General features: G+C 39.2%; 1 protein-coding gene and 1 pseudogene across 3 annotated transcripts; both read left to right on the top strand.

Annotated features, from left to right (window-relative positions):
- Nucleotides 1–1,811: 1,811 nt before the first annotated feature.
- On the top strand, nt 1,812–5,779 carry LOC149227949 (pentatricopeptide repeat-containing protein At1g20230 pseudogene; annotated as a pseudogene). Of its 2 annotated transcripts, none has more exons than XR_016247840.1 (3): nt 1,812–2,220; nt 2,414–2,747; nt 2,947–5,779. The product of XR_016247840.1 is annotated as a pentatricopeptide repeat-containing protein At1g20230 pseudogene, transcript variant X2 (transcript). The 2 variants fall into 2 exon arrangements; XR_016247839.1 differs by having other exon boundaries at nt 1,812–2,321.
- LOC149227950 (putative pentatricopeptide repeat-containing protein At3g13770, mitochondrial) lies at nt 2,379–2,959 on the top strand. Its single transcript, XM_089380632.1, has 2 exons — nt 2,379–2,854; nt 2,947–2,959. Exons 1-2 carry the CDS (start codon nt 2,379–2,381, stop codon nt 2,957–2,959), a joined length of 489 nt encoding a protein of 162 aa, XP_089236758.1.
- Nucleotides 5,780–19,402: the final 13,623 nt, after the last annotated feature.

The following is a 19,402-nucleotide window of genomic DNA, read 5'->3' as shown; positions in this document are numbered from 1 at the left end:
ATCAAACATAGGAGTTTTACAACCATCATATTCATGAGTTTCTGTGAGACAAATTATGTCCCTACCTTCTGCAATAGGCCCTATCCCAAGTCCCCTCCTCCAAGGGTAACCTTTACAGTTCCAAAAAACTATACTTAGGTAGACTTGGGTAGGATTTGATTGCTATGTGGCTTGGCACACAAGACTCAAATTTGAGTTTTTGCATTATAAAGTTGTTGTCCATAGGCTTTATGAAGAGGTGAAAGTCAAAATTAGAACTTCAGCAGACATTTAAGAAAGCTTTAGAAGTGACATCAGAGTCAAGCAATGCTGCCTTTTATCCCCTACTCTTTTTGGTTTATATATTTGATAAATTGGAAGAGTGGCGAGATATGCAAGGTGGGGATGGTGTTTGGTTGGGGGAGTTTGTGATAAAGCTTCTTTTATATGTTGATGACCTTGTATTGATTGCTAAATCAGCCTAGGGATTGCAAATGCACCTATATGCCCTTAAACATTTTTGTAAAGCAGTGGGGATGCAAGTCAATACTAGCAAGACCAAAATAATAATTTTCTCAAATAAAAAGAAGCAGAGCGAGCATACATTCTTCTTTCAAGGAAACATTCTTGAAGAAGTAAATGAATACAAGTACCTCGGGATTAATTTCAACAAACAAGCTTAATTGGGAGCACTACAAAAATAAGAGAATTTTAGGAGGGTGGAAAGCATTATATGCTCTTCAAAACAGATGTAAAGAGACAAAGTTATGGGGTTGGAAAACAATTAAAGTGCTTTTTGGGCTCCTAGTTTGTCTAGTGATTTATATGGGTGTGAATTATGGGCCAGTAGCATCCCTGTCTCAAAATGGAAGCAAATTGAGAAAATCCAAAAACGCTTGATCATGAGCAAGTTTAAAATAAAAAGTTCGATTTCTTATGAGATAATGCTGAGTGAAACATGAACAACTTCCATTGAAGCAATTGCTATGGTGTGCCTCATAAGGTATCTACAAAGAATTGAACAAATGGGAGAAGGTAGATGGCCTAAAGTTATCTTCAATGAAAGAATGAGTGAAAGAAAGAAATCATGGATGACACAAAACAACAAATGGATGCAAATTAGAATATTTACCTCAATGCATGTCCCACAAATATCAACGATTTAAAGAGTTTTGTTATGGAGAAGTTTCGTAAGCATATATGGGGAAAAGAGTTGGGTAGAAAGAAGAAGTAATATGTTCAAGAATTCAACCCCACTTGTGATCTCCAACAAAAAGAGTACATTGGAGCTAACATTCCATGGAGAACAAAGATTGTTATTGCTCAATTAAGAACTACTCGCATTAACTATGGTACGAAACAGGTCGGTGGAAAAGACCTAAAGAAGCTTGGGAAGAACAAGTGTGAACTTTTTGCACTTATGGGGTAGTGGAATGGGAGAAACATTTCATTTTGAAATGTGATGCTTTTAGAGACATTAGAGGCAGTTACAACGTGATGTTAACATCGGTTCCTTAACATTGTCTTTTGAGTGATGAGATTGTTAAAAGGTTGGGTCAGCTTGTCATTAATTTGAATAATAAGAAAATTGAATCACAAAAAACAAAGAAGCTAACGGTCCATAGACTATATCTAAAGTTCAGTCAACTCGTCATTAATTTGAATAATAAAAAGATTAAATTATAAAAAACAAAAAACAAAACCGCTAATGGTCCATAGACTATAGACTATATCTAGTATAGTGAACGTCAAAATTTAATTTAATTTCATATAATTTTACAATTTTTCGTTAGACCGGGAAACACTTTTTCGTTACTAGCTGCAAAGCTATATACTGTACAACTTCGGTTGGTTAAACCTATTAAAATATGAGGTAAAATTACCTAGGGTTGGTAGACTATTACCCAGGGCTCTGATTGGTTGGGACGACAACATCTATGACAATTCACACCCATTCTCTGGGTCAAAATCATGGCACACATTCCATTTGTGAGTTGTCAGAAGTTTTGGAAAAGCTCTGCGAGGTTCTGGAGGTGGTACTCATTGAATTAAGTGAATCTTGAGCAAGTATCAATTGTAATATATACAAAGTTGGTAACGCAGAGGGGAAGTGTCCAGGCAATACTCTTAAGACAAGGTGATTAGAGGAAAGGAGGCCAAGTATCACGGTGCTATGGTGTGTAACCCTCATCCGTTGATAGCTCAACCAGCCTTTTTGCATTGAGTGCTAGCGAGCGTCAGGTAGAGGGTTGAACTCCATGGGAAACTAACCCAGTGTTATCTTTGGGTGAACTAGCTCTCTAGTCTGCCTGCCCAAATGATAAATAATCCCTGATTTTCAGGTCACATTTCTATGCAAAGCTAGTTATTCTAAAATATAATTCGAATGTTTTGGAAATATGCAATTGAAGATGTTTGTTGGTGAAATGCACAGCGTCCAGTATGGGGTTCTCTTGCAGGCTTGTGCCGACCGAAAAGCCCTTCAAGAAGGCAAGCTACTGCATAGCTATATGCTGAAAACTGGAACTATCGATGAGCTCAGCACATTCTTATACAACAAACTTCTGATCATGTACACAAAGAGTGGCGAAATCGGAGATGCACGCCTAGTGTTTGACAAAATACCAATGCGAAACTTATTCTCATGGACTGCCATGATTGAAGGTTACGCGAGGCTGAGCCATTGGAACAGAGCACTCGCACTCTTTTCCCAAATGCACAAGGCGGACGTTCTTCCTGACAGTTTCATATTCCCGGTAATTATCAAGGTATGTGCTGGCCTCTCAGCTCTGCGAGAGGGCAGGGAAATCCATGCTTATGCTATAAAAACTGGGTTTGAGTCGAATGTATTCTCTAGCAGTGGTCTTGTGAATATGTATGCAAAATGTGGGGTTTTAGATGATGCACGCAAAGTGTTTGACATGATGTCTGAAAGAAATGTGGTTTCATGGAATGCCATGATTGCAGGTTATGCACATAATGGATATGGCGAGAAAGCCCTGCAACTTTTTGAGGAGATGCAGCTGGATGGACTTCAGCCAAATGTGGCGTCTTGGAATGCTGTAATTGGAGGTTTTGTGCAAAATGGTAATGACGAAAAGGCCTTGAAATTGTTTTATCAAATGCAACGAACAGGTATACAAGCGAATTCTATGACAATGGCAAGCATTCTTCCGGGATGTACGAACTTGGCATTGGGGAAGGAGACGCACGATTACATTATGAGCAGTGGACTTGACATAAATGCCTATGTAGGTAGTTCACTTATAGACATGTATGTCAGGTGTGGGAGTGTAGAGGATGCTCGCCAAGTGTTTGACAAATTGCATCAAAGAGATGTGGTTTCATGGAATGCGATGATTTTAGGATATGCCCAAAGTGGGCAGGTGGATGAGGCCCTGAGTCTCTTTCATCAAATGCAGTTGGCAGGTTTGAAACCTGACTCAACCACTTGGAATGCCATGATTGATGGGTATGCCAGTAGTGGGCTCAATGATGAAGCACTGAAATTCTTTCAGGACATGCAGTTGGCTGGCTTGAGTCCGGACGTGATTACCTGGAATATGATGATTTCTCGGTTTGCCCAAAATGGACATGGAGAAGAGGCTTTGAAACTGTTCCAACAAATGCGATCACATGGTGTGAAACCAAATGTAAAGACATGGACTGCAATGATTGCAGGAAATTCTCAAAATGGGCAAAGTGAAGAGGCCTTGAATCTGTTTCGACAAATGCAACTGACAGGTGTGAAGCCCAACGGCATGACCATTGCCAGTATTATCCCTGCATGTGCAACCTTAACCAGTTCATTGAAGGGAAAGGAAGTTCATGCATATGTAAGAAAATATGGATTTGATGCAGATATCTTTGTGGGGAGTGCTCTTGTAGATATGTATGCAAAGTGTGGCAATATTGAAGACGCATGTACTATTTTCTCTAAATTGCCTGAAAGGAATGTCGTTTCATGGAATGTCATGCTCTTTGGATATGCGATGCATGGACATGGCGAAAATGCACTCAGGTTATTTTCCAAAATGAAAGAAGCTGGCCCAAAACCTAATCATGCCACATTCGCTGGTCTTTTGTCTGCATGCAGCCAAGCAGGGCTGGTAGCTGAAGGAATTCAATGCTTTGATCAAATGAGCAAAGATTATGGAATCATCCCTGGTACAGAGCACTATGCCTGCATAGTCAGCCTTCTTGGGCGTGCTGGATGCCTTGATGAGGCACATGACTTCATTAAGAAGATGCCCTTAGAACCTGATGCTTGTGTTTGGAGAGCATTGCTTGGTGGCTGCAGAGTCCATGGTAATGTGGGCCTAGGAAAATGTGCTGCAGCACACCTATTTGAATTAGAACCTCAAAATATTGGAAATTACGTTGTTTTGTCTAACACCTATGCTGCAGCTGGCAAGTGTGATGATGTAGTAAAGGTGAGAAACTTGATGAAAGAGAGGGGTTTGAAAAAAAAGCCAGGATGCAGCTGGATTGAGGTCAAGAACAGGGTGCATGCTTTTTTTGTAGGAGACAGATCACATCCCCAAACAAAGGAAATATATGCAATGTTAGAGAGATTAGCTAAGCAGATGAAAGGGGCAGGTTATGTTGCTGATACAAATTTTGGGTTGTGGAATGTGGAAGAGAAGGAAGACATTCTCTGTGGCCACAGTGAGAGGTTGGCCATTGCTTTTGGGCTTATTAACACTTGCCCTGGGGCTCCCATTCGCATCATCAAGAATCTTCATATTTGTGGTGATTGCCACACTGCCACTAAGTTCATTTCAAAGATTGCTGGTCGAGAGATATATGTGAGAGATACATACCGTTTCCATTATTTCAAGAATGGATTGTGTACTTGTGGGGATTATTGGTGATGGTCAATCCATGAAAACTATACATGGTAGCCTGATTGACAACACACTGATGCAAATTGTTGCCCCTTGCCTGGTAATCAGGAACCATAGATATTATTTGTTTCAGGTATAAGGCATTGTCAGAGATCGAGAATATAAAATTTAATGTATGGTAACCTAGAAGCAGTGAAAGATTGCATGATATGTGGTAAATGCTAGTTGTAGTATACCAGTCTAGTTGTTGGTGGAAAGCTAGAGGGATGATCATATTTGTAGGCCAAACATGAGCTTGATTCATCCTCTGAAGGTATATGTGTTACTTTCTGTTCCATTTTGAAATTGTGAATCCAAGAGTATGAAGTTTTGATCCCACTGTTGGCAATAAACAAACCTCATCGTGCTGCTTCAACAATGTTTGAAGGGAAGAGGTACTATATTCTCTAGACTATCTGCTTGAGACATATTATCCTGCTTGAAAACATGCTAATGCAAGTGATTTCCCTTTGCTTAGTAATCGGAACGCATGGATATGGTTTGTTGCAGCTTGTCAGGCAGGGCAATGTTTTGAGATCAAGAATACAAGCTTCGATTTATAGTAGCCTAGAAACAGCGAAAAATTACATGGGATATGATACCTGCTAATTGGGGCATCATAGGCTAAATCTTAGTGAACAGTTGGAGGGATGATCATATCTGTAGGTCAAACATGGGGATGATTCATCGTCTGATGTGGCATGTATTACTTTAGGTTGCACTGAGGCTTTGACCCCACTGTTGGCAATAACCAAATTTTGTTCTTGCTTCTTCGACAATTTTTGAAGGAAAGGGGTATAAAATGCTCTAGACTTGTGCTTATGGTACCCATGATGAGTATGATCGATGATCATTGACTTGAACGAAGCTGCTTGAAACCACATTAAGCTTTTGGGTGGTAACTTATTTGAAAATGCGGGCCATTCTTATTTTAGCCTATGCTTATCATGCATGATTGTTTATAACTTGAACTTTGGAAGGTGGTAACTTGGCTAACAGTCTCTTCTAATTCCAGAACCTAACTTATTTGTCTTATTCACGGGGTCATATGCAAAAGCACTCTATAAGCAATGGCATGAAGTGGTTGTTGGGTAAAATGTAAGTGTATTAGCCATGGTGATCTGCATCTTCATCATTATTGTAATGAAATTAGATTTAGGATAAGCAATCCATTGATTGTTATTAGAGGCTTGTTCTACTTGCACACTTGTTCATTTGGGGGGCCAGGTGGTGGGACTCCACTTGGAATGCTATTTCCTATGATTGATGGATATGCAAAGAGCGGACTCAATGTTGATGCACTGAAATCTTTCAGGACATGAAGTTGGCTGGCTTGAAGCTATACATGATTACCTGCAATCTAAGTTGCACTGATATGAAGAATTTTTAAATCAAGATACAATATCGCTAGGATACATCAAATATATACATAAATTCCAGATTACCATAAAAGAATTTCAAAATTTGGAAATAAAGCTAGAAAGAAAGTTATCATTTAGAGAGGCTGAAGCTTTGTATTTATAAATCTATTTGTATGCAATTAGTCTCAGCATTTTTTTTAATGTTATTTTTTTTCTCGCTTTAGTGACAAAAATGCCAACTGAAATGACTGATGCATCATCCAAAATAGCCGAAATGCTAGCTGAAGCAGCGGATACAACATTTCAAAAATCCGAAACACCAAAACATTTCTCCTATGTTTCAGAGACGTTTCATACAAGGAAACATAACATTTCCAAATTGTGGAAAAATGTTTCCAGCACCTCAGTGTGCAGTTTCCTAACATAGCCTGGAAATTGGAATATGCTAGTTGCTCAAAATTCACGTGGAGAATCGGTTTGAAACTGTTCCAACAATGTAATCAAGAGGTGTGAAGCCAACTGTTAAGGCATGGACAGCAATGACTGCAGTCAATGGTCAAAATGGGTGTGGTCAGGACTCAGGAGGCCTGAAACTCTTTTGGTAAATGCAATTGGTTGGTGTGAACCCTAATGTTATGGCCATTGCCAGTTCTGCTTTCATGTGAATCACTAACCAGTTCGTTAAAGGGAAATGTAGTTCACACATATGTAAGAAAAAATGGATTAGATTTTGACGTCTTTGTGGGGAGTGGTCTTGTAGGCATGGTATGCAAAATGTGGAATTCAAGATGGATGTCAAATTTTCTGTAAAACGCCTAAAAGGAATGTGGTTTCATGGGTTGCCATTCTTTCTGGATATGCAACGCAATGTATATAGCAAGAATGTGCTCATGTTATTTTCCAAAGTGAAAGTAGGCATGAAACAGGATAATATCACATTCACTTGTCTTTTGTCTGCATGCAGCCAGGTAGGTTTGGTAATGAAAGGATTCAATACTTTGATACTATAGCAAAGATTATCTAATCACTTAAGCCATGGAGCACTATCCCTGTGGTAAACCTTCTTTGGCATGATGGATGCCTTGATTGTTGGAATATCTAATTCCTACTTGTCTTAGTTGTGATTCTTACTAAGTAAAGGAGTCTGTTCCTAGTAGTTAGGATCTATTTCCTAGATTGGTGTGTGGTTGAGATAATCTCTCAACCAACAGATTGTGTGTCTAAGATAGCCTACCTATTTTGAGACAACACTTCTTGTATATATGTAATTGCATTTGATTAATAATGTAATCTAGATTCACAAGTTTTATCATGGTATCAGAGCCCTGAGGGCTTGGCCTCTTGTGGGCTTGGCCGGTCTTGGGCTGAAGACGCTTGGCCTGTCCTAGGTTGAGGGAAATAAAGAATTTGATTAGTGTTTTGTTTTTTTCCCTTCGCTGGTTTGTCCATTAGATTTTGACAATGGATTGTTCGACTGGTGCGACAGATGCAACGATGATTGGATGTATGTGTGGAAGGCAGGATTGCCAATCGAATTGATAGCCATGCCTCCAGGATGGAAGCCTGGTGATCCTGTTCCATTGCCTCTGTCCATGGAATTTCCCGTTGGCTGGAAGCCTGGAGATGTTGTGGTGATTCCAAAGCCGAAGAGGGGAGTTCCAATTCGATGCAGCAGCGGGTGAAGTTCCTGCTTCGGCGACAACATTTTGCCTTGGTTTTTTGATGGGAAGCTCTGGTGTTTGAAGAATTGACAGGGATGTCGGAGCGGGCACTCTACATGGAGGCTCTGTACTACGACATCATGGACCGCCTCCGGGGGGCGAAATGATGGTGAATGGACGACAACCGGATGGAGCTCTCAGCCTCCATCAGTGGGCACACAACGGGTGACGCTACAGCGATCCGGGCGTCACCAGACGGGGGCTGCTGCGTTGCCCATGGAAGCATGGTGCATGTTTATGACTGGAATCTGGAGGAACAAATCCGGGCGTCACTGGACGGGGGCTGCTGCGTTGCCCATGGAAGCATGGTGCATGTTTACGACTGGAATATGGAGGAACAACCTCCCCTGACTCTGGACTTCCAGGTTGTCAATGATGTGGGCTTCGTGAACCCCCAGCGCCTGGTCATATGCACCTGTGAGCGTGTCGACAAGGGCGGCGGAGGCATGGAGGTCTTCAATACTCGAACGGGGAAGCCCCAATTCAAGTTCCAGGTCTCCACGGACGCTATGGTGGCATGCTGGCAGCTGCTGCAAGGCTGCAACTTGGGTTGCCTTTGATGACTTCACATGCTCTTTCACTGTTTGTCATAGACGGGATGCATTCCGGGTCCTTAGATGTGATTTAAGGCGCTTTGGAATTCTTACTGAAGTTTTAGCCCATAGCAATTCGGCCGACAATTAAATATATTATGCGAAAATGGAATTGGCCCAGACACTGCATGCCATGTGCCAGCAACAACTCTTGCATTCCACAAGAGGATCCCTTCTACAACCCCTCGCTCTCCACGCCCTTCATGAGCGAATCTTGTTCCAATTCTTTTTGTAAAGCTGTGCAGGGACAATGTGATGACCTTAGGCACTGCAATTATTTCCATATGTATGGAGTTTTTTCACTCACTTCTGGAAACATGGGCCTTCAGAGTTAGCTATCAAGGAAGCTGCGTGGGGACTTGCACGTTATTCCACTATCTCTCAGGACAATGGTCTTGTGCCCATTGTGGAGCCAGAGGTTTTTCTGGATGGAGACCATTCCATTGACAAAACCCTTGAAGTGGTGGAGAAAGTCTGGGCGGAGGTTTTCTTTTACTTGGAAAAGTGCTATGGAGGCCATCAGTTTGAAATGGGGCTGGTCAGTGTGGTGATGGGCGAGCCATAACACTCGGATCGCAGTTGGGTTCGAGTCTCTTTGGTAATATTCTGCTATGGTGAAATGTGGCATTTATAAATGTTTTGGAATAAGAAGCATTGAGCCTAGCTAACTCAATGGAATGGTTTTGTTAGAATTAGCTACTCTAACAAATCATGCAGGTAAATCCAAGACAATTAAATCAGAAATAGAAAGAAAAGACAAAGATGCCTAGGATGTGATCAAAAGATGAAGGGCAGGAGCAACATCAGAGATTGGAGGATGATGGACAACTAGGTGAAAGTTTGTGTGAGTTAGTGTGAGTTTGTGGAATAGACTCACTAGCATGTTATTTTATGAGTCACATTTTATTAGTAAGCACGTCTAGGGCGTTTATAGTGGTCTTTGTAAACTGTGTACCTGGTAACTCCAGTGTTGGAGCGTGAAATGTAAGCCTTGTAAGGCATGTGCACCCCCATACAGTTCGTGGTAATCTAAAAACCACTTTGTATTCGCAGTGTCGGTTTGTGGTAAGCCAGAAACCACATGTAACAGTGAAATGGGACAAAAATTCATGTTGGCATGGTTTAGGGTTAGCTGAGAAAACCCTCGGCCTGGTTGAGTTGGGTCTTTGGAGTACCCTAGTGGTAGGTTTGTAGCCTAGAGTGGCTAGAGTGCCCTAGTGGCAAGTTTGTGGCCCATAGTGGCTGGAGTGCCTTCATCGCTGAGTTGAATCTTCGTCGCTGAGTTGAGCCTTCGTGGCTGTGTTTAGCCTTGGTGGCTGAGAGCCCTTGGTGGCATGGTTGAGGGTGATCCGATAAAACCCATAGCATGGTTACGGGTAATCCGATAAAACCCATGATGATATTGGAGGGGGATTTACAGGTATAGGTACAGGTGTGTAGTTATAATGGTTGAAAGAACCATGTATGCGAAGGACATCCTACAAGATTGGCGGTTGCAGCGGTTAGTACCCATGCATTCCAGTGGATGGTTGCTCCTTTATATGGACATCAACATATTATTTTTGGTATATTTGACCACAACTAGATTTTACAGATTGATATGGAGACAAGTACTCATTAAGGGGGAGTGTTGGAATATCTAATTCCTACTTGTCTTAGTTGTGATTCTTACTAAGTAAAGGAGTATGTTCCTAGTAGTTAGGATCTATTTCCTAGATTGATGTGTGGTTGAGATAATCTCTCAACCAACAGATTGTGTGTCCAAGATAAACTACCTATCTTGAGACAACACTTCTTGTATATATGTAATTGCATTTGATTAATAATGTAATCTGGATGCACAAGTTTTATCATTGATGGGGTTCATAACTTCATATATAAGATGCCACTAGAACCAGATCCTTGTGTCTGGGGAGCTTTGCCTGATTGCTGCAGAGTCTATTTCAATGTCATGCTAGGAGAATGTGCAGTAGCATGCTTATTTGAGGTAGAACCTAAAAATGTTAGAAATAATATTTTTGTTCTGGCATCTCTGTTACGGCTGGCAAGTGGATGATATATTGAGAATGGGAAACTTGATGAGAGACGTGTTTGAAAACAGGCCTAGGTTGCAGCTTGATTGAGATAAAAAATAGGACACATCCATTTTTTTTCATAGGAGACGGACAACACCCCCTAACAAAGGAATATAGGTGATGTTACAGAGATCACGATAAGCAGATGAATGGAGCAGGTTATGGTTATGTCACTGATAAAAATTTGTATTTGGGGTGGGATTTGGAAGAGGAGACGCATTTTTGTTCAATAAGTCATTTTGACAAGCCTCGTTCGCAGCCTTGATTTTCATTATTTTGTATTTTTTTCATCATCGCTTCTATTCTTATGATCTAAACTTTAAAGAGTTAAATCACTACACCAATCTTTACCTGATCTTCAAGTCAAGCCTTTTCAAAGGTGATTAAAGCTACCCATCTAGTTATATGTCCTTGTCTATCACACAAAGGAGCCCAACCCTATGCGTTTTTGCTTGTACTAACAAAAGCTGCCTTCATCACCTTTGCATAATGCATTGCGTTTATTCTCCCATGGTTTAGACAAGAATCAACATCTTTACCATACCATCTTTTACATTTCAAGGGTCTTTTTATGAGACTCAAAACAATGTCAGGAGATTGACCTGCTTTGTAGAGTCAGCTCACCTTATTCAGACACAAATGGATTTTATGTGGAATTAATAATTATAAAAAGAATAATACATAAGTTAAATATATACACATTTAAAAACATGGATAGATTCTTAATCCTTAAGATTTATGGCATTTTATTATGGACAATTTTTCTTTTCAAAATACCAGAAAAGATAACTGAGATATATATAAACCTTTGATACAGCTTTAAAAAAGCATAATTACCAGTGATACAGTTTTATCGCATAGAACAACTGCCAGTGAAATTATGACGTCGTGGTTTTGCAAGACACGCATCACTGTTCATTCCAGTTCATACGTGGTGCTCTATCTTGATAATCTCCATGGCCTTTACAACCACCCGGATTTTCATGATGGAAGCACAACCGAGATGACTTTTGTGGCCATCTCTGTGATCTTTGCCCACAACGAATTTATCAAAACTGCAGCAATTCTCACAACCAAATCACTGTTTCGTTGGTTCTTTTCAAATTATTTAGTTTGGATGGAAAAGCTTTCTCTTTGATACATATTTTCCATTCTTCTCCGGACATGGAACAAATTCCTCGACGTGTTTTTCAGCCGTCTCTCTTTCGTTTCCAAGATATTTAACTCAACTGACAAACATACCTAAAACTAATCGGGTGCTAGAGAATCAGGCCTCGCTATAATTTTTTACCGATTTAATAGTGAATGTTTCCAGAGGCTGAACTTAGGTTGATTTCAGATTCCATAAATATCTGGGATTCTGATTAGTGAGGAGAGGTTAAACAATTGACCTTCCACAATCCCACGGTTAGGAATTGCTTGACCTCTCTTTACTATCCGATTCAAAGAGGATCGATATGAGAATCGGATCGATATTTTTTTGAGGATTCTGGGATGGAGATCCAAGATAAGAATAGTTTTGTGGACATCTGGATTGGGTATGTATTTTAGAGAGGTAGTGCGGTATTACACATAAAGCCTTCCAACATAATGCTCTTGATTAAAGTAGAGCTCATCTAGTTAGGCCTTAGGGACAGTGTTGGTCATGATGATGATGCTTACAATATGGCTTATCAATTTGACTCTCCTTAATAACTCTTCAATTTGAGATATGATGCCTCAAGGACAGTGTTGGTCATGATGATGATGCTTACAATATGGCTTATCAATTTGACTCTCCTTGATAACTCTTCAATTTGAGATATGATGTTGTACTGGTCGTACAATTATGAATACCTCCCTAGTTAAGAGGGAGTGTTAAGAAATATAACTAGTTTTGGTCTTCATAATTGTTGTACTTATTTCAATATGTATCCTATATAAGAAACAATTAAAAAGAAAAGAAAAATTGTTATTATTAAAACACGGGTTTTATGCTCATTATTGATAGTCTTTTAGGTAAAATCATGTTTTCCGTGCTTCTAGGGTTTGTTAGGTCTTAAGATTTATTGTCATTAGTCAATGGAGTCAACATCATGTTTACGAGACCCTTCCATGGAATTTGCAATTGTAAAAATAATTATTTGTGAGTCTAGAAAGCCTTGAGATCTACAAGAGCACAGGTTGGCGTTGGGATCCTCAAGTCGGCCTAAAGGAGGGAATTCGACCCCTTGAGAAGGCCATATAAAGGAGAAATTCAACTTCATTTGAGATACACTCGTTCACAAGTTTGATCTACAAGAAATCGTTCGATATGTAGCTAGAGAAGGCAAAAGAAGAAGAGGGAAAGTCAAGGAGAAGCTGGAAGGATAAAATCTCTTGTATTTGGGCTCTATATCTATCACATGTGCAAAATTCTAGGGTTTCTGGGCTGCAGAAACAAGCTGAAGTTGCATTAGGATGAAGAGTAGCATCTTGTAGCTGCGAGAAAGGAAATTTTGTCTAGACCTCATTGACCTTAGGAAGAGCTATCTTGCTCTTGGAAAGTCCCAGGAGGAGGTCAAGTTAGGGGTTCTTCAAGAGCTACAAGGCCAAAATTGTAGGGTCGAAGTTGCAGATCGAATAATAGTGTTGTAGCTGACAAATAAAGTTGCAGTGTGTAGCAGTTTGGTGCAGATTCAAGAAAGACTTGAAGAAGGACCAACTTGGTAATGGGAAAAGGACTTGGTCTAGGGATTGGGTCTTTGTATCTCATTTGAAGCAGATTTTAAGAAGAGGAGAGTTTTAAGATTTTCCCCTTTGAGGGGTTTTGCCCTAGCTGAGACACTACATCTGTTTCGTCTTTTGTTGTTATTGCTTCTTGATATTGTTTGATGAAAAAATCTAATTAAAATAACATAAAGAAGATAACTAAGACTCACAAGCAAATATCAAGGTCAAAGAAAATAAGTTTAATAAGCTGCCACAATACATTTTCTAACATGACCTTTGCTAATGATTTACCAAATGCCTAGTTCTCCAACTTGACATAACTTGTTGGGGTACATTATATTTATGGGTTCATCAAGACCTCACTTAAGATATCATTAGGGACACATATGACCACTTTTCATTCGCTACTAAACCTCCCCTAGCATTTGAGATCATCTCTAGTTTTTAGCATTTTCTATTTTTAGGAAGTTTATTTTTAGTAGGGGTGACACCTAGGATGAGATGTCATGGTGAATGGGCACTAATTGGGCTATGATATGGATATTTCCATTCCACTAATGCACATCAAGCCATACATAATATGTCCTATAGTGATTATGCAATTACTCTCTAATTTTTGGAGATAACCTACCTAACCACCTTGTCCACTCACCTACCTATTTTAATGTTAACTTTCAGTCTCATTTTTGGAGCTTGCATGGGCAGTTATTGCATGTGAGGGTTATTACATTAGTTATAACTGATTTTGGACTTTTAGTTAACCTTGTCATTAGATACTTTTCTAATTTAGGGTCTTTCCACTTCATTTTTTATTTTCTAGCTATTCTAGGATTTCTAACTAGTTAATTGAGTGCGTGCACAAGAAAATCCCAACCTAGTTGGAATTTGTTCTCCCATGGAGGGATTACCTATTGTATTCTTGTTCAACAATAATATTATATCATAGTTTCATGAGTAATTTGAATTCTCCTTGGTTCTCTAGTCGATTTTTTCAATAGTTCTATTCTCTCTCTGTCTCTTGTTTTGCAACAATTAGTCTTGTATTTTTTTACACTTAGACCTTGTGCTTGTGTTTAAAATCCAACATGGTATCACTGCATAACTGGGTTTATGAAGAATATTGATATTTTTATTGCAAACTGACAATATTATAATAGCCCAAAAAGAATGGACCAATCTATAGAAATTACTTTGAATGGAAGCCACAAATCCAAGTGCCATTGCATAATAAGGGACTTTATAGGATCATATTGGAGACTAAAATTGATCCTATATCAACCATTGAGAAATCAAATTACTTCAATGGAATCAATGAATCCTATGGGATTCTTTGTTTGTCCATCAACCCCGATTTGTTATTTAATGTATAGGGTTGTAAAACTTCTCATAAGGTTTGGACTAAATTGGATGGATTATATAGCAAGCAAGTTGAGTTGAGAGTACATTAGTTGTAGAATGAGTTGATTCCTCTAGATCCCAATGATTTCAATACCCTACAAGACTTATTTGCAAGATTTCAAAACTTTCATGGCATAGGTAAAAGCATGTGGGATAGATAAGGAAGAACAACCTATCATTTATGTCTTTTTAAACCAGTCCTCAATATTCAATCTGTCTCTTCTTTCCATATTGCTAAAATTTTTATGGGTAAAAATTAAAAGATGCTACTTTTAGATTATTTTATTTAGTCCTTAATACATTAGTAAAATAAGTGCATACACCTTGGGGCTCTTTATCCTTTGAAACCATATATGCCTATAATGAAGGGTGATAACAAGAAAGACAAATAGAAAACAAGGGATCCTGATCATATAGGCCATGAATCCAATAAGGAGACTATAATGATCCCCAAGGGAGGAAAATCTAAGAAGGAGAGAATAAAGTGAAATTAATATAATAGAGGATTTCATCTAGAGAGTTCTTGTCTAGTGAAGACAATTGATCTAATGGAAAATGTATTTCAACAATGATAATTTAGAAGATTTCATCCTATACAATGTTAAGAAGACGACCAAATACAAGCCACAAAAGGATCAAGGCATGGATCATGTTTTGACTGCTATTGCTTCATAATCGATCAAATGGGCCTGAATCAGGTTCTTCTAATCATATGGTTGCATCAAAAGATTATTCTTTGGTACCTTACACTAGTTATCTTACACAAACTTCCAAAACACTACATTTTGAGGGAGATCTTCAAGGTGATTTTGCATATTCTTTAGCTCATATTTCTAATTAGATCTTAGGATCTAATTTAGAAGTCCATCAACAACCCATTATAAATCCATATCACAAGCTCCATAGGCTACAACATACTTTACAAACAATTAGTGAGTTAGTGGGAGAAACTATCAAGTCATAAGAAACTAGTTTTCAATTTTTTGGTACTCCACTAGCTCTCATTGCGACTGATAGCATGTACAAGGCTCAACCAACATAAAGAAGATTCTCAGATGATGGTATAAGACAAATCCAAGGATAGATTCATGATGGGGTTTATCAACAACACCATCTTTTTTTATAGCAACTACATAGTTGATGTTGTATGCATTGTATTTTGTGGGGGGAGCGGGGGAGTTTCCTTCCCACCGGGTTTTCCCTCTTTACCTCACTTTTTTCATATTGTGTATTGCGTAAGTTGTTTCATGAGTACCTAACATGGTTGCAAATTGTGAGGACTTATTGAATGTTTTACATAATTGTTGCACATGAGTATCTAACATGGTTGAAAATTGTTGAGACTCATTCACGAGCATACTCCCTAGTTGTGCTTTAGAGGGGGATGTTGGGGTACATTGTACTCAGGAGTTCATTAGGATCTCATCAAGACCTCACTTAATCCACCATTTGACCCTCTTCCATACATTATTAGGGGTACATATGGCCACTTTTTATTCACTGCTAAGCCTTTCCTACCATTTGGGATCATCACTTATTTTTGGCATTTTCTATTTTTAGTAAGTTTATTTTAGTAGGAGGGTAATGTCTAGGATGGAATGTTGCCATGATTAGGCATTGACTGGGCTATGACATGGCTATTTCCATTCTACTAATGTGCATTAACCCATTCATAGGTTGTCCCACGATCTATGATTGTGAAATTCTTGCTTTATTTCCAAAGATAACCTACCTACCACCTTATCAACTCACCCAACTACCTTATCTATTGACTTTTAGTCTTATTTTTGGAGTTTGCATATATAGTTATTACATGTGAAGGTTATTAAATCAATTCTAACTAATTTTAAATTCCACTTACTTTCATTTAATTTTATCATTATAATGTAGCATCTCCCACTCCATTGTTGACTTGCTATTCTAGAAATGCTAACTAGTTAACTGAGTGCATGCACAGGGGAACCCTAACCCAATTTGAATTGATTTCTCTCCTAGAGAGATTTATTTATTCATGTTAAACAATAATATTACGAATAAATCAAATTTTGCCTTTGGTTACTTACTTAAACAATAATATTACGAATAATTCAAATTTGGTCTTTGGTTACTTAGTCCATTTTCTCAGCGATTTTATTTTCTCCTCTCTTGTTTTGCAGTAGTGAGTCGAGTAATTTTTTTCACCCTTAAGTCCTATGCTTGTGCTTAATATCCAAAACTAGTTGATTACTTCTTACTTCCAATGCAGCCGTGCCTCTAGTCAAAAGAGGCCCCATGTCCAACTTCCAACAGATTCATATGATAGACCTGCAAAACAACATATGCCTAATGATTGCCATGTGCCCATCATGCATTTTTTCATGGCCTTGAATATTTAAAGTCTTCCATAGCAACATGTATAAAACCACCTTCTCCTTAAACTTCTTCATTGTCCTTATCTTGTTTATTGATGCTTCCCAATTTGTTTCTTCTTATTTACCCCACTTTTGTTGTTTTAACTTGAGATTCACTTTTTCCTTTCCCTATTTTCTTTACATATTGTATCCCATGCAATCCCATAAGCCCATTTTGGATTTTAGTGAATCTTGATATTTAAATTAAAATTGAAACCAATGCACCAAGTCATTTTGTAATATACCCTTGTTGAGATCCATACATCATCAATTTACTTGTCAACTAATATATTTTGCATTGTTATTAAATTTAATGCACTGTCTCTTTCTTAATCCATACATCATCAATTTACTTGTCAACTAATATATTTTGCATTGTTATTAAATTTAATGCAATGTATCTTTCTTAATCCTATAAGTCTTAAATTAAAGTATATATAATACTTTTGATTCACAAATCACACCACAAAAATAATTTTTATTTATTTATTTTATTTTATTTTATTTTCTTTCTGAATTTGTCTACTCTTATATTGATACAAAATAATTTTACAAAGAGGCCTCGGCCTCGAGAAGTCTAGCCCAGAGATGCGGCATGCTCACATTACATAGCTGAACACTGACCAAAAAGACCTGCTGAAGACCGACCAGAAGGGCTTCTAGGATCATGACCATGACTAGTTCATAGAAACAGAAAACTCCAATATCGAAACTGAAGACTGACCAGAGGTAATTCAGCAACCAAAACAGGATACCTGGGCCCAGGCAAGAAAACAGAGAAGCGCTACCCAAATCAAAACTGAAATCAGACCCCAAAAACAACTGTAACTGAAATCGAGACCCAAATACACAGCCAGAAGAATGCCGCCCACGCAGGGGAAACCGACAATTTGACTTTGGAACAAAGGACTGAGTGTGAGAACTGTATAACATATAATGGCGATAAAATAGGAGGGAATTGAGCACCTTCGAGCAACGGAGAAACAAAAACCATTGAACGCAGACCTGATTAAGCTTCATGAGAGGTGGAAGGTTGCTCTTCAATGATGCGGCACCCATAATTGTAGGGGTCTTCGTCCTCAAAGGGATGGCCCTCTTTGCCTGAAGAACCGCCACCAGTAGGGACGCTCGGACCAGCTTGATTATTCATGACTTGGGTTGCAGTGCCCTTACTTGGACCAAGATCCTTACTCTGCTTGTTGTCAATCTGAGAAGTACCATGCCTATCTTCCGCCCTCATCTCCAGAGTCACCCCAGGGGTCACAGTAGTCTGACCAAAAGTAACCTCTCGAAGCTCAATGGTGATTGAAGCTAAGAAGGAGAAATTATTGAGAGTACAGGGGAACTGAAAACGAGCGGTATGAGATAGAGAATTGAGAGAGCGCGCAACTGAATTAAGCTGCCCACGACCACTTCGAGTAATAGGATAGCGGTCAGAGTAGAAGTCCGAGGAGTATGAGGAGGAGTTCGCAGTGGAGGAGGAGGGCTGGCGGATAACTCGCCCCCAGGAGCTTCCCCTCCTGCAACTCATTCTCTGGCGCAATCTGGGCATAGTGAGAAGAACAAGAGGTTCTGAACGGGCTGCAATACTGTGGAGGCAGAGGGGGACAGAAAGGGGCTTAGCTTCAGCACACAGAGGGGCACTGGGAAGGACAGAGGACGAACTACTATTGAAATTGCAGAAAGGGCTGTGAGAAACATGAAGGCCCGGCGATAAATCCACACAGCGATCCAGAGCCCAACGTTTCCCTGGGCTGGTCCGAGAGCGCGGCTCTGCGACAACAAGGGAATAACGCGAGCACAGGGGAGGAGCGTGAATGAGTCCAGGGAGGGGCGCCATGATCGAAGAATTAACACGCTGATGTGGAGGGACGAGCTGCATTAACGCAACATTGAAATTGAAAGCAGAGGAATTAATGACCGTTATTACGCGAGACCGAGTGGCGGTGGTAATAAGCCACGTGCCAACCCACCAAGCCGCCCACGTACCGATCACATTATTAAACACACGGATCCGGGAACACCACAAAAATATTAAACTTATAACAACAATTCATATATAAATCATATTACAACCACTTATAATTAAATACTCTTACACTTTGGGGGTGATTCAAGCAATTTCTCATTTTCAACCACCATCTTTGACTTTGACATGACATATAATGCTTAGATATTAAATACGTTACCTAATCAAGATTATTCTTATTAAATAATCTTGTTAAAATTATAGGCATAATAAATATATTGTTTATTTTGAAAAGTTTTCAAATTTGTTATTGATTAACATATTCTTATGTTCATGTTT

This window comes from Pinus tabuliformis, chromosome J (genome assembly GCF_031772625.1).
Source record: "Pinus tabuliformis cultivar Carrire ecotype Pingquan chromosome J, CPIR1, whole genome shotgun sequence".
Taxonomy (NCBI): domain Eukaryota; kingdom Viridiplantae; phylum Streptophyta; class Pinopsida; order Pinales; family Pinaceae; genus Pinus; species Pinus tabuliformis.
This window is presented reverse-complemented; position numbering and strand designations above follow the sequence as displayed.